Source organism: Centruroides sculpturatus, unplaced genomic scaffold, assembly GCF_000671375.1.
Source record: "Centruroides sculpturatus isolate CEXI.00-Female unplaced genomic scaffold, Cexi_2.0 scaffold340, whole genome shotgun sequence".
Classification (NCBI taxonomy): domain Eukaryota; kingdom Metazoa; phylum Arthropoda; class Arachnida; order Scorpiones; family Buthidae; genus Centruroides; species Centruroides sculpturatus.
In genome coordinates this window covers 370,593-396,858 of record NW_019384518.1, presented here as the reverse complement: position 1 = coordinate 396,858, position 26,266 = coordinate 370,593, and the positions used below count along the sequence as shown (strand labels likewise).

Below are 26,266 nucleotides of genomic sequence, written 5' to 3'. Positions count from 1 at the left end.
AAAGGCGGTGGAATGACGCAATGTGGGAGTGCAAATGGCGCCCAACGGGTACACGTGATCGTGGAGGATGAGCGAGAAAATCGTATCGAAGTCGAGCGAGAAGACGAATTCTATAACTCCCTCTCAACAGATGATATCTTCTTGTGCGGGAGCTTTTATCACTTCTGTTTTCGGTGAGTATAGCGTAACGTGTTCGTGGATTTACCATTATAAATATATGATAACCTTTCCCATACTATAATAATTGAGTCTGGCAATGTTTGCATGTGTGTTAGAGTTTTGTTTCGTCTATGGGGATCATTTTATGGTAAAAGTCCATCCTTTATACATGGGGCGTTTTTTTCTAATTTTGCTCTCTCAAGATACCTCCTTGTACCAGCAAAATGTTAATGGAACCGTACACGTACGTGCGACCCTTCGCCAGATATTTGCCTCCAAAGGTCAGATTTCTCTCCGATTGATACGCTGCCCGTGTCGGTCGAGGCGACGACGGCAGGCCGGTCTCGTCGGACGTGCCTCGCGTGGTCGTTCGTATCTCGGCATCCACCCGGGGCGAGTCTCCTTGTTCCCCTAAAACTATATAATGTCGAGTGGGCTATTCGAAGTTGGCGTAGTCGCCCGGGCCGAGTAGTCGAATGTTGTGGTCTTGCGACTCCCGATTATCCGTGACCCGAAAGCGGGCCGATTTCGGCGGTCTTACCTTGCTGGGGTCGCGCGTCGAGGTACGGTTCCTTTGACTTCCTAGTTCCCGTTGGTGTGGTCTACGGCTCCCGCCGGGTCCCGACCGTCTCGTTCAGAGACGTAATTGTACCGCTAGATCGATATAAGCCTTATAAGAATGTAGAAACAAATTTTGATTTTGATACTTTGCCATAAAAATTTATAAACTTGAAATGGAATTTCAATTTTATATTCTTAAATTAAAATTCAGTTCCAGTTTTGAGTTTTCGTTAGTACGCATTTAACGTTGCGAGAATTTCCACGATCGTGCTTTTTTGGGATGCCGAAGCTCTCTTTCGTCGGATATTTTAAAACTGCTGTCGATGCTTATCGTTTTCAAAGTACGGAGCATTGGTTTTAGTTAAAACTTAAAAAATAAATTTGATCCTGGTGAACCTTTTATGAAGTTCTGTATCTTAGTTATTGGAATATTTATGTTAACCTGCAGATTTAAAGTTTAAGTTAAAGCTCAATTTGTTTCTGTTTCGTGATTTGTTGCGCAAGTCAGAGTGTAAATATTGCACCCTACCCATATTTTCATCTTTTAAAAAACAATATTTCTAAAAGTATTTAGATTCTTTTCTTATACTTTTAAGTTTAAGAAAAAAATGTAAAAGAACAATGCTAAAAAGCTATGAATTTGAGACTATATTTTTGCAAAAAGTTATTTTAAAAGAAGTAGGTACTATATGTAACCAAATTAAGCATTGCACAGACTTCAAACTTGCAAATGATTATAAAATATTGGATTGGTATTTTTTATTGCTATAAACATCAGTACATATTTTACAGTATAATTTGATTTTTTGTGTTCGTATGGTTTCTTATTCTCTAATGTCATTTTGTGTTTTGAGTTTTAATTTGTAACAGTTTTTTACTTGAATGTGACAAGTAAAATTGATATTAGTATATTTGAATATACAGTATTTACTTGAATTTAAGATGCATCCTATTTTCAGAGATGCTAAAATCTGAAAAATATGTATTTTACATTGGAGTAAATGTACTAACTTGTAGATTCTTCCATCTTAGATTCTTTGTCAAATGTGATTCTGAAGTAATATTTGCACATTTATTGAAATTTGTATAATCTGAAAGAAAGATGTATTTTGTATTCTGTTTATTAGTGACGCCACTTGATGTAGTGAAAATTCGTCTTCAAGCTCAGCAAAAGGAATTTCTGAAGCGAAAGTGCTTTCTGTACTGTAATGGTTTAATGGAACACACCTGCTTTTGCCCTAACAATGGCACGCAGATGCAGTGGTATCAGAGGCCGGGCCATTTTACGGGAACGGTCGTAAGTTAAATTTCATAAATATTAATCAATTAATTACTTTAATTAATTTTGAAATATTCATTTATGTAATTTGTTTTGATTTAGGATGCTTTAATTAAAATTTCTAGAAACGAAGGAATGTTTTCTCTGTGGAGTGGACTTCCGCCTACACTGTACATACAACATAAATATATTCAATTTTTGTGAATTTTTTAACATAACTCAGATTTATTTTTCAAATAATTTAAAAAATTTCAATAGCGTTATGGCAATTCCGGCCACCGTCGTCTATTTTACCATGTACGATCAGATTCGCGAGAGACTGACCAACTACTTTAACAGATCGTCTCCGCCGCTCTGGATACCTGCGGTTGCGGGCAGTTTGGCCAGAGGTAAGGAGAATTTCAAGAATTAGATAAATAAAAATTTGTTATATAATTCTTCTATCATTCTAATTTACAGTTGTTTCTGTCTCTGTGATCAGCCCTTTAGAATTAATCAGAACAAAAATGCAGTCTAAAAAGTACAGTTATGTTGGTATGTAAATAAATTAACAGAATATGAAAGAGTATAAATAATATAATTTTAAATTAAATAGTTTACTTTTCATTTAGAACTAACTACAGCAGTTAAAATGCAGGTTCAGGCCGAAGGAATTGGATCTCTGTACAGAGGATGGGTGCCTACAATTTTAAGAGACGTTCCATTTTCGGGTAAATTTAGATATTTGAAAATTATATTTCTATAGAATCTGAACGAAAACAAATGAAAATTTATTATTTATAGTTTTACATGTCTGCATTATAAAATAATTGAAATTATAGAACCCTTCAGTTAAAGAAGTTCTAAATTAGATTGTAGATGAATGTTTCCAAAATGATTCTTGAAAACATTCATCTATGATCTAATTTAGTATTTCTTTAACTGAGGAGTTGTTTTAGATTTCTAAATAAACAAGAAGGAAATGAAAGGAAATGGCACTATAATTATTAGAAATTTAACAAAATCTTAAAATTTTTGTTTGTAAGAAATAAATTTAAAATAACAAATTTAAACATGAAGCTGATGATAACTTCAAAAACATTTTATTTATTAAAGCTTAGAAATTTTTTTTATGCTTATAAATTGTACTAATATTTAGTTTGTTTAATTATTTAATTCAAAAAGTAAAATAGGAAAATAGAAATATGTTTTTTCTTAAATAATAATAATTTCTGTAGCGATATATTGGGGTGTTTATGAATCTTTCAAGCACACTTACAATCAACAGAAACCTGCCACTTGGTTTTCTTTTATGGCAGGAGCCATTTCTGGAACAGTAAGCCAAATTATTAGCTATCTCAAAAACAATAATTTATTATTTAAAAAACAATAATTTCTATTCTTAAGATAGCAGCCGTTTTGACTTTACCTTTTGATGTTATCAAGACGCATCGTCAGATAGAGTTGGGAGAAATAGAAGCATTAAAAACCAGTTCAAGTTAAGAACAGATAATTATACTGTTTATAAAAAAATTTTATTAGTTAATAATAATTATTAAATTTGAATTTATTATCTAATTCATTTAAATAATAATAATTTTCATTAATTGCAGAACAAGCAAATGCTTCAACATATGAATTAATGAAAAATCTATACCGGAAAAGAGGACCTACTGCTCTGTTTGCAGGTATTTTATTTGATAGTTTCAAAAAGTTTTATTTACAGAGTTTGCTCTGTAAATAAAACTTAAATTTTTAAATTGACAGTAAAGCAATCGAGGTGATTGTAGTATATTTCAGACTGATGACAGCTTTTAAACATAAATATCTTCCTATTCCAAAGTTTAATGATCAGCTGCCTTGATGAATCAGCACTATCTGTGTCTTTCTCGTCCATCATCATCTATCAATTCTTTCTTTATCACGTCATTTTTTATTTTATGTCTTCATCTCATCTGTCTTCCCTGTGATCTATTCCCTACTACCTATTTTCTTTATTGGTTCTATATTCTCTCTATGCATCAAATATCTAAGAACACGTATACATAAAGTAAGACACTATAAATGAGTTTTGCAAGTAAAAATGTTTTATGGAATAATTCTCATTTACACAATTAATTATTATTAGAATTATAAATTTACTGTTATTTTTTGATGTAATGCATAATGCTTAATTCTCAAAATGAATTATAGTTGTTTAATCCTGTGTTTTGTATTGATAGCGCAAAGTTATGTTTCATTATATGAGTTGCATATATTCCATTTTAAAATTTCAGTTATTTTTTTTTATTAAGGAATTAATATAGACATTTTGTTTAAATAAAACTAAATAAAAATATCTTATTATCTATATAAATCTAATCACTTAATGCCAGATTATTTAGGACTATATTCGTAATTTAATATAATTTTTAATACATGATCATCCAAATGTCTGTTTTTAGTATAAATTCTTTTAGATGTCTAATTATAAATTATTTAATAGTAATTCAAACACAAATAATTATCGTATTTATCTTCAGGCACTTGGCAATACTCATCATCAAGTTTTTTTCAGTTGATACGTGTTGTTATTACACACGTTTCGGGCATTTATTGCCCCTCTTCAGCCAACTTTTTAATTACAGGTTATCAAGATATTAAAAACCACAGGTTTCATTGCTTATGTTTACTGGTTGTTAGTAGTAATTCAAATACAAATAATTATCGTATTTATCTTCAGGCACTTGGCAATACTCATCATCAAGTTTTATTCAGTCAAATTCAAACACAAATAATTATCGTATTTATCTTCAGGCACTTGGCAATACTCATCATCAAGTTTTTTTCAGTTGATACGTGTTGCATAAATACGATAATTATTTGTGTTTGAATTACTACTAATAACTACAAGCACGGTTTCAAAAGTACCAGAATACTAAATTATTTAAGTTATAGCATAAAATAATATGGCATTAACAAATTTCATTAACAGAGAAGTTATTATTTTTGCTTTGTTAAGTATTGATAAAATTAAAAAATACTTATTTAACTATATTTTTTTTTAATCACAGGAAACAAAGCTTTTTACAAAAATTTATTTCAGTCAGTCATTGCAAACCCATTTCCAGTATTTATTACATCATTTCCTAACACCATTACAAAAATATTGAACACATGGCAGTATTAATCTTTCGAAATATATAATACAGAACTAGTTATGTGAATGAATATTTTTTTAGTTACAGACTTAACAATTAAAAGCCAAACTCTAATGGATTACAGTTGTAATTCCCTAGATTATAGCTTTAGATTGCTGATGCTGTAGCAAATTAAAACATTAAAAGTTGTGCAGATGAAAATCATTAAAACACGAATGGCTATTGAAAGAATTACATTTTGTTGTCTATCTCTCTATCAAACAGGCCTTGTGAATGATACATATATAATCCACAAAATAGCTTTTTCTGTGATTCTTCTAAACTTTCATTATTGTTTCATTTACTTATTATATTATTTTTATTTATGATGCTCTTAAATTCACTAATTATGATAGTATAGTCATAATAAAACTACTATTATTCTAAAATTTTTTAATAGTTTACATATTTTGTTTTACTGTTAAATGAAATTTAGATTAAGTTAAATTGTATAATTTTTCTAAATCGAGATTCTTAAATTTTTGTTAATCATTTTTTAGTTTTTTTATTACTTGTATATAAATAAGTTACAGAGAATTTTTAGGAAATGTAAAATAATAATAAATATTCTTAAGGCATTTTCTGAGAAATTAAATATGTGATAGATTTTTAGTTGTTATACAAGTAGATGCACTATTAAGTAATCTGTTGTTGATGCAATAATAAATAAGCAAATTTATTTTATATATGCTACTTTCAATCTAAATTTATACCTTATAAAATTGTTTGTTTTATTTACACATTTAATTTTTAACTTTCGTTGAAATTATTGTAAAATTTGTATATAATAATACGTTATACCCTTGGTTAACAGATTAATGGATGAAAATTGTCAGAGTTTACAATATCAACATTGTCCAAGTTGGTATGGTACTAACTTGGACAATACAATTTATAAATATTTTTATGTAATATAAATGTTTTTAATACATCAATTAATAATTCTTATTGTTTAGAAGAACTTTAAATGATAATTTGTTTAAAAAATTTTTAAAAACTGAAACAATGTGTGTCTAAAAATTTAGATAATTTTACAAAACAATGATATTTGTTGAAAATAGTTAATACATTTTATGCTTAATATTTAATTAACTTCCCTTTACATGAAATTAATTCAAAAACTCTATTTTCCATTGTTAAAATAAAATTTTTAATGGTTTTATCTGGTAAATTATTCCAACACTTTTCATTTTCAGATTTTAGATTATGTATGGTTGAGTACTGCTTGCAATAGGCATATATCTGTGTAGATATAATGCCCCAAAGATTTTCAATAGGGTTCAGGTTGGTTCAGGTCCAGGCTGCTTGTTCTCTACTGAAACATATTTTGGATACTTTTAGAGTTCTTGCCAATAGAAGGCCCACTCATCAGGGCCATCTAAATTCCACTTTTTTTCCATCACTAGACACTACACCTTTCCATTGTTTTTTCTACAACATGTATTTTCTTGCCTAGTCTAATCTTGCCTCAATGTATTTTGGTTTTAAGGGAGGATGTTTGGCCATTCTTGTGTTGTTGTTGATAGTTTTAATACATTATGAATGGTGCCATATAGTACATATATTATGATCCAAATTTACGACAGTTTTTCAAACAGATATTGTAGAATTTGAAGCAAGCTTTAAATTCTCCTTTCATCACATTCAGTAGTCACTTTTGGTCTTTCAGTTCTTGGTTTAGGTATGAAATTTTCACTATTTTTAATAACTTTATGTATTCCTGAAGCAGACATGAATTTGTTTAGCAATTTGATTAACTGTATCACCTTCTGCTTTTCTTTCCTAAATGTAAACTATATCATTGTCAGAGAATTGTTTGTTTCTTGGCATATTAATATTACAGATAAAGCACTTGTTGAAACTTGTTCAAATAATTCCCTCGTGATATTGTAAAGAATTGAATGAAACTATTAATACTTCAAAAGTTTAAAGATGTAAAACATCTTATTAATGTAAAAAGTGTTGAAAATTTGCTGAGAGTAACAAATTTTTCTACATAGGATCCATTTACAGATCAATGACTCTCAACATCAAAGAGCATTTCAAATCCATTACCAGATACCTAACAAATAGCACAATTTTAATACAGTAGGCTCAGAAAAAGAATTAGAAGTATGTTGAAAACAACTCGTAATACTTAGAAGCCAGTATGGAATTAAAAATATAAGAATTTTGGAGCAGTATTTCATTTACATCTTAAAAATGCATCTAAACATCATTAATGCATAGGACAAGAGTGCTAGAAATAAGATATTGGGAGGATATAGTTACACAATTGCAAGACAAAGGCAGTGTGATATAAGTGTAAAATACTTTTAGCTGAACTGGAAGGCATTGTTAATACTAAGCATGCATAAGATTTGATTTTAACAAATTGGAATGAAAATGTATACTTTGAATTATCCTTCAATCCATTAAAAATTATATAAAGTTGGAAAATGTATCATTTTAAATATTGTTTGATCCATAAAAAATATTTGAATTCAGTGGGAACGGTGACTTATGTTCATTAAGAAGCTGAAGCTGTCCCAAATCATTCCTTTGTGGGAAAATTTAAATAGTTCCCTACCTGAAAATAAGCATTTAATGCAGATAATACTATGGAACCAGAAACATGCAGTAATATTTGAAAATTTGCATGTTATGTAGTGCAATATGATGTTTCAAAGTTATTCCATTTAAGTGTAACACTTCCCTCTATGATTTCAAAGTCAATGAAACCAAAATTTTCACTTATTGTAATCTTAATTGCTTGCCCTGTTTAATGCTTTTGGTTATCATTATCAATATAGGCAAGCCCAAACTGTGTACAATGAGTGGGTTCTTCTGTATTAGAAAGATTGAGTTAACTTATTCATTTAAAAGATGAAACTGTGAAACTGGAAAAATGTAAATTACTCAAACACCAACATCTCTACTTCTCAGCAATACTTTTTCAATTAAAGAAGTGTTTTCAATCTCAAAAGTGCTTCTGAAAAGTAAGGGTAGTGCTGTATGAATTAACTTTTTTTTTGTTTTGAAAAATATGAATGAATTTCTAATCTAATCGAATTCACAATGAAAATTGTAATTGTTTCTGTTTATAATTTGATATCTGCTGTGGTAAATGGCACAAAAGACAAAGGAATTGACATACACATCATGTTAATATTTTTAGATTGAAAATGCTTGAAAATTCTTATCGTTCATTTATCTTTAACAGACAAGATCATATACTGCCCTAAAGTTTAAGTCGTAGGATATTAAATAGTTTTTTTGTTTAACTATGGAAGATTGTGAGATATCCAAACAAAAAAAAAACTTAATGTTTATAATTAAGTAGAGAAAAGGATATGTGGAGAAAGTAAAGAAGATATATTAAACAAGATTCTGTAATGATTACGTCATCCTGTTTATTATTTTATTCAGAAATCTCACAATGTCAAATTGTATTTCAGTTTATTTACTTGAGGATGTAAGGCCTATGAACAATGGATAGAAATGTCAGGAAGAAGCAATTATTATTGATATTAATAAACATAATTCTGTCTTTAATGTAAATGTTATTCTATTAGCAAAATTAACATTTAAACACCAATTTGGTAAACTAGTAAATAATTTAGTTATTGGAAGGCGAATCTTGTGGCTTCACTGTAACTTAGTTTTGTCACACTCAATTTTCAGATATCTCGTCTTCACTGATTGTCGATACCCGGTCAATTACTGCATGCCCGTATGGTCAGCAGTGGTTCCGTCGCTTCTTAACAAGATTTCAAATTGGAATTCACCTTGCTTTGAGTCTATATAAATCTTGAGATATTTTGATTAGTTGTTATTTCATAGGTACTTCAATGTGTTACTTTCAACACACATGTTTATCTACATTCTTCCTAGACTGATTTGAAATTAATTTTCTTTGTCATTTCCTAATTGTTATGTTGTGGTGGTAAACTCATAGCAATACTTAGTGGATGTAAGTAAATAATAAATAAATAAAAATTGGAGATATTGAGAGAAGAAATATCAAATTATAGCACAAATTTTATGCCCATTAATCAAAAGATTAAATTTAATAAGGAAAATTGTCAATAATAATGTTATGACTTCAAATAATTATTTTCAGTAGGTACTGTACAATTATTTTTCTTTATTCTATACATTTGTGATTGATAAAGTTTCTTACATACATATAATTATATGGCACTTCAATTTTTATGTTGGCTGCTGTTACTAGACACTGTATTTAAATGTAAAGTACTAATTAGATTTTATTATAGTTATTTATTGAAGTGGACTGTTAGCAAAGCTTCTTCTACAAGGCTTACAGAATTGTGTTTGTTCTCAAAATCCATTTGATAGATTTTGATTAAACTTTGCCATTTTCCATTAATTGCAATGCAGAATCGAAAAATGCAATAAAAAAAGTGGGGGTCCATGACTTCATTTTTGATATACAATGGTATTATTACAGTGACAATGTCCACTCTCTCTGATGTGACACGCACACTTAAGATAATTTAGGCTTAGAAGTAAAAAATAAAAACAGTGAGGTGTGCCTAATGGAAAATAAGTGCGAAAAAACAAACAAAACACAAGAACAAAGCAATGACTATTGATTGTTTTGTTCTTGGATCATCTCCCATGGCCTGCAGGTACAAGGATAGCCTCTTTTGTGGTGGCAAGTGCAAAGTTCACTTGTCTACATCCATCAGGTACCGTACAAGTATCACCTCTTCTGTGCCTAACGGGTGCAAAGGTCACTTTTTTCCTTCCAGCTCCACTTCAGTTCTATTGCAATATGACAAAGTTACACAATGTTTTAGTAGTTTTTAATTAAATAAAACAATCTTGGTTAGAGTTAAATTAATATAAGTAAAATTAATATAATTACAATGTTCATTTCATTTTAAACTAAATTAAATAATTATATCAAAAAGGTTAATAATTAGAATCTTAAAAAGAAGAATTAATTATGAAAATCTGTAAAAAACATTTCCACTTTTAATAGTAAGTTTTCTTTAGATACTGAGATATTCATTTGAGGTACTAAAGATCTTTGGATTTTGAGGTAAAGAACAATTTTAAAAGTACATAATTAACACTTTTAAGCAAACAACTAGTAAAAATAGAATACAAAATATGTGGCTAAATTTGTATAAATGTATTTGTGTAAATACATTTATACAAATTTATATTTAATTGTAAGATGTATTTATAAAAGTTTTGGTTTTATCTGTGTAAGTGCAAAGTATAATTGTTGTTACAAAACGAATTTCTTTTATGGAAATCAGTTTTGTAAACTTCAGAAAGTTGTCTAAAATCTGTATTCTGTAATTTATATCCTAGGTAATGGTAATCTGGAATTTAAGTTGAATCTTAGCAAAAATTAGAAAGAATAGTCAAAGCCACTATACAAAAACCTTGTAATTTGAGCAGCAAAACCATCCTTAAAGATAAGTTAGGGATGTTTTTGTGCTTGAATTTCTTTGCAAGATATTTTATAGAATGAATAATTATACAAAGCTTGTTTTATGAAGATAATTGAGTTTCAAAGCCGAGAATTCTGTCAAAAACTTTTTTATGTTTGCCAAAGAAGTTGAACTTAAAAAGGCTTGTCAATGGCACAAATTACATTGTTTTAAAAGTGAATAAGTGAATGTTTTTACAATATTTGACAGTTACATAAAGTGTTAAACACAAAATACTTGTTTTTGTTCCGATGTCCCAAAAATATAGATAAATTTAAACTTTGAGCAATAGTTCATAGTATAAATTGATGAAATTGTTTTAATACAAAATAGAACTGCTTTTTTTGGATTTCTGGATCCATTTGAAACCAGCACTCAATGATTTCCTGTTTCAGCTCGGAAACACTCATAAAATGCCTGCTTTTAGCATAAATTTTTCAAGTACGAATGCACCCACACATTCTCGATTGGATATGTCCGGGCTTCTTGCTGGTCACGTAGTTGTCAAGTGTGAACAATGAATACTGGTATTGTCCTGTTGGAAAATTCAATCAGGTCCTCCAGTTTTTTCTCCAAAAAGTATTAAATTATTTTTTAGGGTTTCTTGATAATTTTTAGATGATTGTCTACCAGTTAAAATCACTAAATTTGATAAACCATTAAATCCAAAGCAGCCCCATACCGTAACAGAACCACCACCCTTTTGCATGCTGAAAAACTGCACTCTTCTTTCCTAATTTTATGCCAGTAATTAGGCTGTCGAAATCAAATTTCTTTTTGTCACCGAAAAGAAACGCGTCATTGGTCATTCCATGGCATGTGATCTTTAGCCCACTGCATTCTTGCCAATTTGTGTTTTATTAGTTGTGGTTTTTTCATCATGGCACAAATTTTATATGTGGAACTGCTGAACTTCTTCGAGAAAAAATGCTTTTTGATATTTTTAATTCACTTTCAAACAAAATTTGACGAACTGATTTATCCTGTTGTGATGCAAGGTGCACAATTTGATTATCATTCCTTTGATATGTGATTTTGGGTCTTGAAAAGTTTTGATTCAATATTCAAATTGTTACTTGATGATATTTATTATTATTTTTGTAGTTTTAAGTTTCTTATGCTTGAAATTTTACAATTCTGTTTTATTATCTATACTTTTGGGACAGCCAAAAACATTTTTTTTTGGTTAAATTATTAATATAATGATCTTTACACTGATTTTTAATAATTTTAAAATTAATTTGAATATACAAATTATTCTCGTTTCTCTTAAATTCCTAACAATTCTGAATAGTAGTAAAATGTTGATTATCTATACTTTTGTGACACACTGTATAGATATCTTTTTATTTAAATCCTATGATTTAAATAAAAAGATATCTATACAGTGCTTTTATGCTTTTATGTTACATATCTGGAATCCTATGGATTCCAGATATGTAACATAAAAGCAAGCAACAGAAATATGGATAACTTGAGCAAAAGTCTGTCACAAACTAATAAAAATAAAATATCTATGTTAATTATCTCACAAAGACAATTGGATTAGATTAAAAAATTTGACTCATGTTTGTTTAAATTATTCTCTTGATCTAAATCAATACCTTTATTTTTAATTATATTAATTTGGTAATGAGATTTTGATTTTGTAGTAATTACCTATCTTTGAATTAAAAATTACAAAACAAGCAATATTAAATTGTTTTCTTTAGAAAGGTAAAAATGTGTCTTTCTTAAATGTAAAAGAAATTTGAATTGATATGAGTTTTTCTAGGAACCACATTGTAATTATATTAAAAATCTAACAGAATTTATTTGAAATATTACAAAAATTGAAATTATAAATAGAAGAATAAATTCCGTCGGGATTTTTAAAATTCTATGTTTGTAATCGGATTGTTCAAAAAGTTCTCGGAATGGAACGGGAAAGCAGTTTATATGTACCAAAATTATTTTATTTTTTGATGTAGTCTCCCGACGGTGCTCTCGAGCCATTAGGCCGTCTCCGAAGTACAGATTCGAAAATTCTGCAAAATAACAGTGTCACCGACATCACCTCATCCTGTGACAAAAATTTCTTTCTGGCAATTAACTTTTCAGAATTGGAATTCATAGAAATCAGGCCAAGTTAAATTGGGTAAATAAGGTTTGTGATGGCAAATTGTACTTAGTTGTCAATTTTTCCAATCTTGATAACATTTCCACAAGAGCATCTTCACAAAAGATGAATTTTTATTTGTAAATTTTGATCTCCTTAAATAGACTTTTGTATAATTCGTCTGTAAGGTTACCATGGTACTCTCCTGTTATTGCATTACTCTTTTAATGCTAGAGAGATAACTCAAAAAACAATGGAAGGTAATATGTTCAATAAGAAAAACTTAAATATGTTCCTTATACGATTCTTGTTTTACAGATTTGACAACATAAATTCGGTTATGGTATATTTTTGGAGTTCAGTCAATTTGAGTATGCTGTCCAGAGAAGCCGGTATTCAATTGAAATACCACCCGACTCTGTTTATTGAATTTTTTAATTTTTCTACCTACACAATATGGAGATTGATATTTAATGCAAGTTTTTTAATCCAACTGTCTTTTGCCAATTATTTACTTGTAAATCACACATATAAAATTAATTTGGTGAAGTAGGCTTTTAATGAGCAATAATAGGAAAGTAAGTAGTGTTAACTGTTGGTCAGCATAAACATTTTGCTTAATCAAAATACAGTGGATGATCGATTAATGAACATAATCTGTTCCAAGACTTTGTTCGCTATCCAAATTGTTTGTTAACCAATTATTGATTTACCATAGCTTTTTATGGAAATTTGATTAATTTGTTCTGGAGACCCCAAAAAAATAAAAAATATATACTTTTTTACTACATTTATTCATATGTAATAATAAAAATACATATATACACGGTCTTGCATTTTTATTAGTTGTGTTTTTTCTGTTTGTGGGAGTTAAAGTTTCGATTGCTTTTCTGTCTTCTTCATGATTTTTCAGAAGTAATTGGTTTGGCTGCCATTCTAAAACAATTGTTCTGACATCCTCCCACTTTTTCAAAAGACGTTTAAGAGCAGATATTGGCATTAATCCTCATTTTTAGAAGAAAACATATCTAGTCGAGTTTCTTGGTGTTCTTCATTCAAGAGTTCTTCTGTCATCAGATCCATTTCATGTTCCATTATGAGCTCTCAGATGTGATTCTTGTTACTCCTTTAGCTGCTTGAGTCTTCTTAATTATACAGTATCTTTCTTAGATAAGATTGAACTGTAGCCTACTGTAGACCTGTTAAAGCTATACTGACCAGCAACATTAGACATCTGCCCACTCTCTATCTTTACTATTATACTCTCACCTTTCAAAAATAAAAACCGACATAAAACTTAACAAGTGTCAACCAGACAGTCTTGCAAATACAATAAATGGCTAGAATTACAAGAGAGAGTTTCAAAGTTCAGAGGAATACTATCTGATAAGTATATACTGGGTTGTGCGTCAATGTTTACGTCTCCCGTGCTCTGGAAAGTTTCGAATTGTTGCCTGAAGACAAAATAATGAATATTGATTGGTCTTCCCTTAAGTCGCTTCTTTTTATTTTTTTCTGTGAGGTGTTCTTTGTCCAAACATAATGAACACTTTTGTGAAAGATTTTTAACCGATCACCCACTTTGTCATAAATTTTACTTTCCTGGCTATTATATATAACACAGGGAAAGTAGGGTGATTGGTCAAAAAATGACCCCTTGAGATTTTCTCATTTCTGGACTCAGGACCTTGAAATGTTGAGAAATGCAAAAAGATTTGGGGGTAATTTCTATGTATGGATGTGTGTGTGGGGAGGGACACATTAAGCTTCAAACAGGATGAACAAAATTAAGTCCCATGATTTTTGTCAAAAATTTCTGAAATTTTGCAGGGAGGTTTGTTTATTAGGGGATTGATGCTATTAAATTTTGGTGATTAAGTCTGACCCTATTGGAGATAGTCACAACTCCCTTTATCTTCCCACCCCTTCACTTTTAATGATTTTACTCATTATTTGCATTTACATCTTTTTATAAAACCCATCCCTATCTTCAAAAGTAAGCTTTTTGGCACTTTTTAATATAAAAACATTGAAGATAAAATAAATATACATTTTTAACTAAGTTTATGATATTTTATTGGTCAATTTTAAATTCAAATTTATTTAATTTTGTACAGAATGGCTTTTTGTTACAGGATTATATGAAATTTCACTAGAATGTTGTGTTTTAGTTTCCAGATTTATTAAAATTTTCTTGGTAGAAATTTGTGTTGACTATATCAAAAAGAAAAAAATGATATTAGATGAATATTTCCTATCTCGTATTTCCTATTTTTTTTTTTTTTTTCTGCATATTTGCATACCTTAGGGGTGGCAACCTTTTTAAATGTGCATGCAAAACTTTTGAGAGCATATTATTGTTTGATGTCTTTTACTTATTGGAAAACCTTTTCAAATATACACATTTTAGAAACCTGATAAGTTCTTTATGAAACACACAAAAAATACAAACATCCCACATCTTTTTAAGGTGAGCCCTGTATTGCATCCCACTGCACTTGGAAAAAGTTCTTTCCAAGAGTAGTGGCTAAACTAGTTGCTGTTCCCAAAATTCCAAGTATGATGTGTAAATGTAAGACCAAATGGAGCACAAGATGGAGTTACTCAAATCACTCAACACGATGACAAAGGACAAAACATGAGAGAAGCAGAAGTCACCAAATTATCAAATTGTTGCTTTCATGTCAAACAATAAATGATAAAAGAACATATACCACAAGTACCCAAGTTCCAACTTGAGCAACTGGCCAATCTAGTGTTTCCACTGACATTGTCTGTCAGTCAACAATAGCAACAGTAAGAAAAGTAAGCTAACTGGGTAGAACTAATCTAGGCATTGAATGTTGTTTTATGCCATGCATCATTGCAAACTATTCATAATTGCACAGATATTCTTTCCACTCGCATTCAGCAACAGCCAAAATGCTAGTAAAATTTAAATCGAAAAGGACAAACTAATTTGCTTATGGTTTTGGTCCATACTTTCAAGACAAGTTGGCTAGTGACTTTTGTTGTGATGTTTGATGAAAGCTTGAATAAATTTTTTGGAAGGGACAAATGGATATTAGAGTTCATTACTGTGACAATGAAGTCAAGACAAGATACTTGACCATTATTTTTAAGCCATACGACTTCATGTGACCTTTTGGAAGCATTGTTGGTACTCATAGAACTGTTTTGTTTACTGTTAACTCACCCATATATATCTGAAACTGTTGAAAGTGAAGGAAAGATACAGCCATACACAAAGCATTTAGCCAAGGAGAAAGAAGAGAGAGAGTTGAGCATGAGAAATCCCACCTTTCTTTATTTTACTTGATTTTTTTCGTGATACTAAGAAATTTCCACAGGATGATGATAATCCTTCTCTCTTTGATATAGGAATCTGTTTATTGTATGTACTGTTTTGCTCTTTCAAGACTGCTCACAACTTGTGTAATTGTCAGATTTTCTTATGCTGCTTATAGTATTTTTTTGTTTGTTTTTTTTTTTTTTTAAGTCTTCCTGTTTAGACAAGCACAACTTACAGGAATCACATTCCAACATTTCCTAGGAAGTTTTGTGCTATGATTGAAAACATAGTTGTGGCAGTGTGCACCATTAGTATACCTGCACTTTTGTAGTTGTATGTTGGAAAGCTGTCAATGCCACCAACCAACGAAAATTACAAATTGAAGGATAAGGCATGTAAGTGATTCTGGGTTTCTTTCAATCAATAGCATCTGAGTTTTAATCCTTTCTGAAAGTGTATCAAAGTAACAAGCCAATACTTCCTTTCCTACATTCAGACATGTTTATAAAATAAAATTGAACATAATTTGAGCACAGTAAACTATACTGGATAAGTCCATCCAACCTTTAAAAGATCAATATCACAGACAAGAAATATTGAAGATAAGATTACCTTGAAGAGCAAGAAAATGATAAATGATTTTGAAATCATGTCCAACCCTTAAAAGTTACTTTGATTACAAAATGAAAAAGTTAGTGAGGTTGCTTTGATTTAAGCATCAAGTCAAATCCAACATTACGAGATGACTTCATGTCTAACATTTTACAAGTGTTTGTAGATAGAACAGAATAGCTCCTGCAAATAAAGATGAAATTCTTCAGTCCCCCTTGACATCTCTCTGACAAAAAAGCTGGACCATATTACAATTAATACAGTGCCTGATGAATCAAGCAGCAAATGTTTACTCAGGTTTTGCATACAGATACTTTTGCTTTTCTATGGCAATGTGGTTGTCAAGTGGAGTTTTCCCTGCCAACTAAAGTGTCTTGTAGAAAATCAAAGAGCAATAACTGATAGCCCAACATAATTGTTTATGATTCACTTCAAGCAGCATACAGTATCCAGAAAATTCAGGTGAATACAAAACTCTCTTGCCCGATACATTTTTTGTGGCTGGTAGATACTAGCCACAAAATTTGCATTGTGCAAGAGAAATGAAGCTGTGAAGAAAACAAAGAATTGCTGCGGCAGAAAGAAACTCCAAGCCATTGACACTGTTCAACTTCCCTGTCAGTGTCATGTATGTTTTTTTATCTTGTAATTGTACCTAAAATGTTTAATTGATATGAAGTCTGTATAATTATTAGTTGACCTACTCACCAGTTACATGGACTTTTAGCTTTCATTTGATGGTTTTAATATCTTTATATTAGCCTTTAGTTGGCTGATTACAAGGACAAATTTTATTTTTTGACATGTATTAAATTATTACTTCATTGTGATGAGGTTGACAACCATAGCCTTTGAATAATTTCACCTATTTATATAAATGGATTTCTTTGTTACAATTGAAAAAGGTCTCATAATTTTTTGAAAATGGGTATAGTACTTTTCAAAATTACTCTAAAAACTATAAAAGAAAAAAAAATCAATTGTTTCCCTGATTCTGACAGCATGTTTACTATCATTTTCTTCTGTAAATAAAATCATTTCAAAGTAAGTTTCATTATTATATAAGAATTTTAACTTTGTTACTCTTAATGTTTTAGCTGCAAAAATGTTTCATACTGAAATGAAAAATTACTTTCAGGTCTGGTTCCTCGAGTGGTGAAAGTCGCGCCGGCCTGTGCCATCATGATCACGACCTACGAGAGCGGAAAGAAGTTTTTTTATAAATATAACAAAAAACATAAAAGATAGCTCTACGTCACATCAAGTAAACTTTAATTTTAATAATTTTTAACCATTTTCTAATCACTAATCTAAGAAAAAGAAAAGCATTTTAGAATTTGCATTAAAGTTTTCCAATCATGAAATGATTTTAGCATAATTAAAATTCCAAATTGTTTGCCAGAACCAATGTTACCCTGACTGAAAACATGTTTGAATATTAATTGTCAATGCTTTACTCATAATGGGTAGTAATTACCTCCTATGGTTGGTAGGAAATAAAAGTTTCAATAAAATAACAGATTCCTTTAATGCTCGTAAGAAACTTTTATTCTTAAAAATAAATGTAAATATTTTATTTTTCCGTCAAGAAACAATTTATTTGTGCAATAAACCAAAAATAAAATACAAAATGTCCGACGGAATATTTTGGTCTACGTAGCATGCGAGAGTTGTTCCAGACGAGCGACGGCCATGCCTCTTCGAGCAATCACATTTAATAATAAAAATAGCTTTTGGAAAAAAATCTGTACAGATATTCAAGTTTTATGGACTATGTATATGATCTTTTTGTTCAGTTAGGAGGTAGCTAATTAGAAATTTGAATTTTATGCTATATTATCCTATGATTTTCAAATATTTTGAAACATTGCAGATATAACAACAATCATCACTTTCTTTATCAGTTGGCAACACTAACTGGCCAATAACGGAGTATAAAATACCGTCGTGCACAATAAAAAAATATCTATAGACAAATGCAAGATATGTGCAGCGCATTTCGAACACAAATTAAAAATAGTGCATTTTAACAATTTATCATTCTATACTTTCTGGGATTTCCATATTGTCCACAATCAAAACATGAATTATGCCTTCTTTCTTCTTACCGCTGCTTATGGCCTTGATGTATGCTTCGTGGCAACCGAGACTGAAATGCGTTTCGGTGCCGTCCTCGACAAATTCTCCCTATGATAAATAAAAAAGATCGTTTGTCAAGTGTATAAATTCCATTTAAGAAAAAGAAATTTAAATTGTTCTAGAAGAAAAAATAATTTTAATAATAGAACTGAACAAAAGTAGTAAAAAAAAGAAATGTCAAATGAATAATAAATGATGATGATATTTTAAGTGTGCTTTTGATAAAATTATCACTAAAATAATAGAATTATTGGATTGATTGGCTCATTACCCATATTAATATTTTCTAAATGATAGCAAATATTAATAAATTAATTTTAATCAAATCATAAAAAAAAATTCTTTAACTAATTGTACAAAGGCAATTACTTAGATAATTCATTTACTTACAGCTGTATCAACTTTTTGACCATTAACCCACACATCTAAAGTATCTTTCTCTAAAACAGTGAAAAAAATAATAATAATATCATCATTAATTTGTATAAAAAGTATTTATAATTTTTAGAGGAATATATATTATCTAACCAAGAACCACTCGTGTAGCTTCGCCATCAAGGTCCAGTATCCAGGTTTTCAAAATCTTCGATTGCGTTTCCAGAAATTTCTGTAATTCTCTACCATTTACGCTGAGGGTATATTCGTAATTGAAGCCATTGGTCGGTCTGATGTTGATGCAGCATTTGGTTTTGCCAATTTCAAACGTTTCAGATCCCACCAGTCGAAACATCCAATCTCTTCTCAGGATTTCCTACAATAAAAAGGTACAAACAAATATTCACAAAATTTTATTTATCATATTTTTCACTACTAAAACAAAATCTTTAATTAATTTTGCCTACTTTTCCGTCTACTCTTAAAACTCTTCTTCCGCTCGCCGTCCCGTGTTCGAATTCCACCCTGTGGACCCTGTCGCTCAGGCGGACTTCCCAGACCCCTATTAGATCTGAAGACATGACAGTAGTTATCGTGCATTTGACTCTACGACACAAAGACCTGAAAGGAGAAACCTTTCGTGAATGACCCAATAAAACTAAACTTAATTCTTCTATCTCTCTAAGCTAACCTATAAACCTGCATTAAAAAATACCCATTTCTACACGTTATTGTACATTGGCATTCTTTCTTTCTTTCGAACATGCAAAGAAACCATTAGACGTGCACTCGGGCCAAAAAGGTTCGATAAATGGAATATTCACAGAGAAAACAATAAAACAATTTTAATATATATGGAGATTATTCAACAGGATCATGAATAAAACAAGAAAATACAATTTTTAATTTGTAACGATAGCTGCAAGTTTTTTTTAAAAAAGCTATTATTTATAATTTTAAGAAAGCTGAAGAATATGAATGTTTCTGTTACAGTTTCATAAGTAATTTTTTAAAAATTACTTATGAAAACAAACCGAATTCTTTATCACTTAAACTAATGAGAAAAATTATACATATTAGAATTTAGTCATCACTAAACTTTCATGTAAAAATTATAGAAATAAAATTTAACTCTCTCACATATGAAGACAAAAAAGGTTTTAGTATTAATTTACTAATTTCTCTACCTGGCAGTCCGTAATATAAAAGGGAATCGTTAAAATCATTTGCCTGTAACAGTGGCGGTGCGGTTCCGAGAAAACGGCCAAGTGCAATTTCCCTGCCGAAACTTTGAAGATATTCACACGATATTTAAAAAATTTTGTTTACATTATTATTCTAGTTTTGTGCAAAAATCTAAAAATAACTAAATCATTAATTTTTCATTTAAAGAATGTTTATGGCTCCAAACCTTCGCATTAGAAAATATGTAAATTAACCAAATTTTAATTAAATTTTTTCATCAAATCTAATCATTTTATATTAAATTTTTTGGAAATTTAATACAAAATTAAGCAGTAAATACAGTACTTCTATTTTATTTTAATTGCCCTCTTTATATGCTTTTTTTTTTAACTCCGAGTAACGGAAAAATTGCATCAATTTTCTTTCCGGTACAAAATAAATTTCTAACAGAACGCATTACGTAGATTATTTTTTTAAAATTTATATCAATATATATATAAATATTACCTATTGATTTATTTAAGATTACCTCATAAAAATTTTAATTTTATTCCACAAAACATTTTTGCTTCATTTGAATTTTAGTTTTATTAATTAGCAGATCCTGCATTAAAAATTGATGCACGCAAAGAAAAAGATAAAATAGGTTTGACGACGCCAGGACATTTTCAAGAAAAAAAAGACATTAATGCACATCTTTTGCCAAGTATAAAATTATATATAATAATAATAATAATTCAGTTTTTACGCTCCAGAGTCTAAAAATTGTTTTTGTAATAAAGTATTTAATACCGTTTTGATGCGGTACTTCAAATCAATAAATAATTTCGAGTCGCAGAGAAATTTTCTTTTTATTATTACATTTAAAAACTAATATTAAACTTTTCAAGTTTGACAATTTCTTTCTATAATAATTGTATTGATTTTAAATTGAAAAATAGCAACAGGGTTTTGTTCAGAAATTTTGTTTTTTGTGTATTTCAAATATTTTGCCATCTTTTGTTTGATTCATCTTTCCCATTTATACAATAAATGTTTCAAAATTTTACATTTGTCTTATATTCAAAGTTTACGAGCAAAGACAGTCTTACGTCTGGACAATTAATGTAATATTTTTTAAGTCTTGTACCGTCTTTTCAAAATAAGCCTTGCAAACTTTAGTTTCCCATTCCCGACCGTCTACCACTCCGGTCCTCCTTCCATTCTTTCTCGGATGGGAAGAGGCCAGAGGGAAAAACAACACGGAGCACGTTAATCGTCGTCCTTCCGGGCATTCTCCAATCTGTACATTTTTCTATTACGGTTCCCTCCTCTTAGACTTTCCCGTCAGATTCTCACTCTCCATTCTATCTCGACCGTCCTTCCCAGAAATTTATATCATTCATTTTGTATAACCAAACCATCGTCATTATCCTGTTATCTATACTTTCACTTTTTTTCTTATAACACAAAATATATTGATGTTATAAAATAATCTGACAATGTTCTCTTTGGGAAAGCTCGGAAGCATCAACTAAACCATCCATAAAGCATTTTGGTAGAATTTTTTTAAAAGTATAAGGTTAATTGTTATCATTTCATAAATTTTTTACATAAAGGTTAGACGATGTTTATATTACGAAGAAAGGAAAACAACAGTAGAAGCGCAGTGCGTATCAAAATTCAGATTACTTTAATATAAAAAGCTCGAAGTTTAAATGGCTACAACACGTCGATTTCACTCTATGACGAAACCGATCCGGTGTTAGACATTGTGTCAAAACAGGAGCCGAAACAACGCGTGGTATCTTTCGTATTGTGACGCTACAACCGGCTCGGAACTTAGTATCTGCGGGTGAAATCCCGACGGATCGTCCGATTGCATAATTTAAAAAAGACAATTACATAGCAACGTGNCGGAAAGCGGCACGGCAAAAATTAGACCAATAGGAGGACCGTTTAGCGATGTCGTCATAAAGATCACGTGGGACGATAGCGTTCAAACTATGGCGGTCGGCAAGCTAAAAAGCTTTATTTATACACTAATACGCTAATATATTTCATTTATACGCTGTATTACTATCCGATTTAAATATTAATGTCAAATAGACTTACTGCGTAAAGTATTGGGAATGGAGTAAGCGTAATTCGGCGACGAAAGTATTCGATATTCCTAACTTTCGACGATTTAGAATATTTTCCCTATCCAAATTATTCGTTTTTCAGGTTTTTTTATTTGCGATAAGATCGAAGGCAAACTTAAAAAGTTTAATTGATATAACAAAGCAATCCCGGTAGACGCCATTTTCGACTACTGGCACGTGGCCTACCTACTGTAGTAGCTTGTTTATATTTACGGCTGGCAGATGGCGCGTTTCAATTGTAGGGTAATTTCCGCATGTGAGTACACGAGACACGGAAAGACGACGGAACGGCAACCGTTTCCGTCGACGATTTCCGTCGTCCGTTGCCGCATGTGGGTACCAGGCTTTAGAGTCGCACTACGGCGAGGAGGAGGTTTATCTACTTGGTTAGTAGGTAGTTTTACCGTTTTCAAGCATTTTTGTAACTTTTTAACATTTTTCTGTCAAAAAATGTTATAAAATTAAAAAACGTAATTGCGAAATATCATGTTATAAAGAAAGAATTATATTTGGTTTATAAAAAAATTAATAAGATAATTTGAAATTAGATTATGTGGATAAATCGAAAATATAATTACTTTATTTTCGATTTAATTTATCCAGATTTTAAGTAGAAATCTGGATAAATTAAATCGGGTTATAGGGAAAGGTCGGGTAGTATCGGACACCTTAAGCTTCTCCTATATTATAAAATATTTTTACAGCTGAATTGGTCCAGATTACATTCCATACAAAACTTTATTGTCTTATAAAAACACCCGTTAAAACTCGTTTTTCTAAGATAAAAATATTAATAATCTTTTACACTTTTTACAGTCATTATATTTTTACCGGGTTCAATTATGGAGGGTTGTATCGGACACGAGAAAAATATGCAAGAAGAGAATTAATTTTCGTTTCACAAACTTATTATTATTAGGCAGAGTTATTATTGAAAAATTTATAAAAGTGCAAATTACAGATCGTAAAACTAAAATTAATACATGATAAGATAATAGTATAAATGAGAAAAAATGTATCCGTCTGAAAATTCGTCTTAATGACAAATGCATTCTGTGTTGCGCTCGCTGGGAATTGCTCACGTGTAAGACGGATGAACCAGACCCGGGAAATTCTGCGTGCCGGGCTCCATAGTTTAGTTCACTTAGTCTCGAACAGTAACTTTCTGACGAGAATAAACGACAGGATTTAACAATTTCGTTCGTTGGTTGGCAAAGAAGAAATACACGAACGGCCTTTTTGCGAAACGCGTTTTAACAATTAAGCCAATTCGATATCGCGTGCGTCTTNCTCTTAGACTTTCCCGTCAGATTCTCACTCTCCATTCTATCTCGACCGTCCTTCCCAGAAATTTATATCATTCATTTTGTATAACCAAACCATCGTCATTATCCTGTTATCTATACTTTCACTTTTTTTCTTATAACACAAAATATATTGATGTTATAAAATAATCTGACAATGTTCTCTTTGGGAAAGCTCGGAAGCATCAACTAAACCATCCATAAAGCATTTTGGTAGAATTTTTTTAAAAGTATAAGGTTAATTGTTATCATTTCATAAATTTTTTACATAAAGGTTAGACGATGTTTATATTACGAAGAAAGGAAAACAACAGTAGAAGCGCAGTGCGTATCAAAATTCAGATTACTTTAATATAAAAAGCTCGAAGTTTAAATGGCTACAACACGTCGATTTCACTCTATGACGAAACCGATCCGGTGTTAGACATTGTGTCAAAACAGGAGCCGAAACAACGCGTGGTATCTTTCGTATTGTGACGCTACAACCGGCTCGGAACTTAGTATCTGCGGGTGAAATCCCGACGGATCGTCCGATTGCATAATTTAAAAAAGACAGATTACATAGCAACGTGGGATTCTCCAAACAACTGCCGAGGAAATTGTTTGTTTACAACAACAAAGCACGCGCGAGGAAAGTCCGCGTCGCATTTTTCATTTCTCGTAAATTCGATACATTTCGTACATTTTCTCGGTGGGAAAAGGATAATATTAAAGCTAAGAAAGGTTAAAATAAAAAGAAACCTTACCGAAACAGGCATTAGCTGTCGGCCATAGCGACGAGTCGCCACCCTCCATCCAATGTGAGCCGCCGGTTACATCGAAGGCACTATAGGTCGATTTTCCGACACGGCCAGTCGATCTGCCAATGAAAGAAGAGTTTACATCCGGAAAAAATGCACGGGAAATGTCGGCTAATTTATTTTTTCTTTCTTTTTTTCCGTCGATAATCGGATTAATTAACGCAAAAACAATTACAATAATCAACCGTCGACGTCGTTATATCCTAAACGAACGTAACGTGGAGATCGACCAGTTGGCTATTATCCAAGGACGTGGCGACACACCTTTTATTAGTCGACAGACGTTTAAACAATTCTTTTGTGTTACTCCCCGGAGATATACAGACATGCCACGAAATTAACTAGAAATTTAAGTTTGCCCACGAGTTTCGCTACGGCTATTAAATCTGCAGAATATAACGTATTCTGCAACAGTAATATAAACTCTTGTTACGTTTATACAGAATTGTTCCGCAATAACAAAAACGTGGAGAAAATTACAATTTCTTGCGCTCGCTGGGAATTGCTCACGTGTAAGACGGATGAACCAGACCCGGGAAATTCTGCGTGCCGGGCTCCATAGTTTAGTTCGCTTAGTCTCGAACAGTAACTTTCTGACGAGAATAAACGACAGGATTTAACAATTTCGTTCGTTGGTTGGCAAAGAAGAAATACACGAACGGCCTTTTTGCGAAACGCGTTTTAACAATTAAGCCAATTCGATATCGCGTGCGTCTTGTATGCGTAATTTGTATTTCTTTCGTATCGAAAAAAACACTGCAAAATAGAATAAAATGTTTTTGTGGCACACGCAAAAGGAAAACTCGCAATCGATGGTAAACTCCTGTTCGTTTCACCAACTTAAATTTGAGGCAAGGAAAAGTCTTTACAGCTAAACGCGAAAAAAGCATCACGAGAAACCGAGCTAAAACGGTGTCTCGCATCGCGCCTTGAGATTTCGAAGTAGGCTCGTGTTAGCCGAAATTCAATGAGAACGTTTCGTCAGCATTGTAATTCTCGTTAAATTTATTACTTTCACGTTCCCCATTCGATTATTTCTTCAATTATTCTCTTAATTTCTGATATAATCATACGAGCAGCTAAGGACTATGGCTCCGGGTCGAATTCGAGCGAGCGAGCGACTCGAGGAATTTTTAATGGTGGGTCGGGTCCCGCTCCCCACCACTCGGCCGCCCCATTGTGGGCCTGATCGAACCCGTAATGGCTGGCTAAAAGAAGCCTTTTTTTAGTGCCCACAAGTGGAGAGGGATAAGTATCTTTTATTGGCATTATTTGCACGAGAATCGCTATTTATCGAAAGAACAAATATCGTTACAAACAGTTGGACCAAAAAGCTAAATTACTTTCAGCCAAGGACATCGAGGATTTTGCATTAAAGCATCTGAAAATATACCGTAATAGAATTTGTAGGTAACTGGCTCAACCAGAGTCGATAGATATACTGGTCCTTGCGCCACGCTCTCGAGTAGAGTTAATGTGCCGATTGCCGATAGCTGGCCTTAAGCCTGGTACCCACATGCGGCAACGGACGACGGAAACGGTCGACAGAACGGCAAAATGACGTCACTTTTGCCGTCGACGTCGACGGAATACGAAGTTGAAAATTTTCAACTTTTGCCGCGACGGAAAGCGGCACGGCAAAAATTAGACCAATAGGAGGACCGTTTAGCGATGTCGTCATAAAGATCACGTGGGACGATAGCGTTCAAACTATGGCGGTCGGCAAGCTAAAAA

General features: G+C 31.3%; 2 protein-coding genes across 4 annotated transcripts; one reads left to right on the top strand and one right to left on the bottom strand.

Annotated features, from left to right (window-relative positions):
* LOC111622651 (solute carrier family 25 member 40-like) lies at window positions 1-21,018 on the top strand. 2 transcript variants are annotated; one of them, XM_023365066.1, is made up of 11 exons: window positions 1-173; window positions 1,848-2,017; window positions 2,102-2,169; window positions 2,258-2,388; window positions 2,459-2,533; window positions 2,611-2,709; window positions 3,217-3,314; window positions 3,386-3,476; window positions 3,592-3,666; window positions 17,745-17,870; window positions 20,907-21,018. In XM_023365066.1, exons 1-10 carry the CDS (start codon window positions 68-70, stop codon window positions 17,852-17,854), a joined length of 1,023 nt encoding a protein of 340 aa, XP_023220834.1. In that variant the 5' UTR covers window positions 1-67; the 3' UTR covers window positions 17,855-17,870; window positions 20,907-21,018. The 2 variants fall into 2 exon arrangements, with proteins under 2 accessions (XP_023220834.1, XP_023220833.1); XM_023365065.1 differs by lacking the exon at window positions 20,907-21,018 and having other exon boundaries at window positions 2-173; window positions 17,745-18,132.
* LOC111622652 (fas apoptotic inhibitory molecule 1-like) lies at window positions 18,187-24,957 on the bottom strand. Of its 2 annotated transcripts, XM_023365069.1 has the most exons (6): window positions 24,708-24,957; window positions 24,479-24,591; window positions 19,588-19,741; window positions 19,274-19,496; window positions 19,136-19,185; window positions 18,187-18,793 (listed from the first exon to the last, which is right to left on the bottom strand). In XM_023365069.1, the coding sequence occupies exons 3-6, from the start codon at window positions 19,699-19,701 to the stop codon at window positions 18,644-18,646; spliced, it is 537 nt and encodes a 178-aa protein (XP_023220837.1). In that variant the 5' UTR covers window positions 19,702-19,741; window positions 24,479-24,591; window positions 24,708-24,957; the 3' UTR covers window positions 18,187-18,643. The 2 variants fall into 2 exon arrangements, with proteins under 2 accessions (XP_023220837.1, XP_023220836.1); XM_023365068.1 differs by having other exon boundaries at window positions 24,479-24,957.
* Window positions 24,958-26,266: the final 1,309 nt, after the last annotated feature.

Bases quoted from the DNA above. Each gene is read 5' to 3' on its own strand.
- LOC111622652 (XM_023365068.1), bottom strand. From the start codon at position 19,701: ATGTCTTCAGATCTAATAGGGGTCTGGGAAGTCCGCCTGAGCGACAGG. The intron at 19,497-19,587 runs GTAGGCAAAATT...TTTTTATTGTAG, and splicing joins TTTTAAGAGTAGACGGAAAA to GAAATCCTGAGAAGAGATTG. The intron at 18,794-19,135 runs GTAAGTAAATGA...TATTTATCATAG, and splicing joins GTCAAAAAGTTGATACAGCT to GGAGAATTTGTCGAGGACGG.
- LOC111622651 (XM_023365066.1), top strand. From the start codon at position 68: ATGAGCGAGAAAATCGTATCGAAGTCGAGCGAGAAGACGAATTCTATA. The intron at 2,018-2,101 runs GTAAGTTAAATT...GTTTTGATTTAG, and splicing joins GCCATTTTACGGGAACGGTC to GATGCTTTAATTAAAATTTC. The intron at 3,477-3,591 runs GTTAAGAACAGA...CATTAATTGCAG, and splicing joins AGCATTAAAAACCAGTTCAA to AACAAGCAAATGCTTCAACA.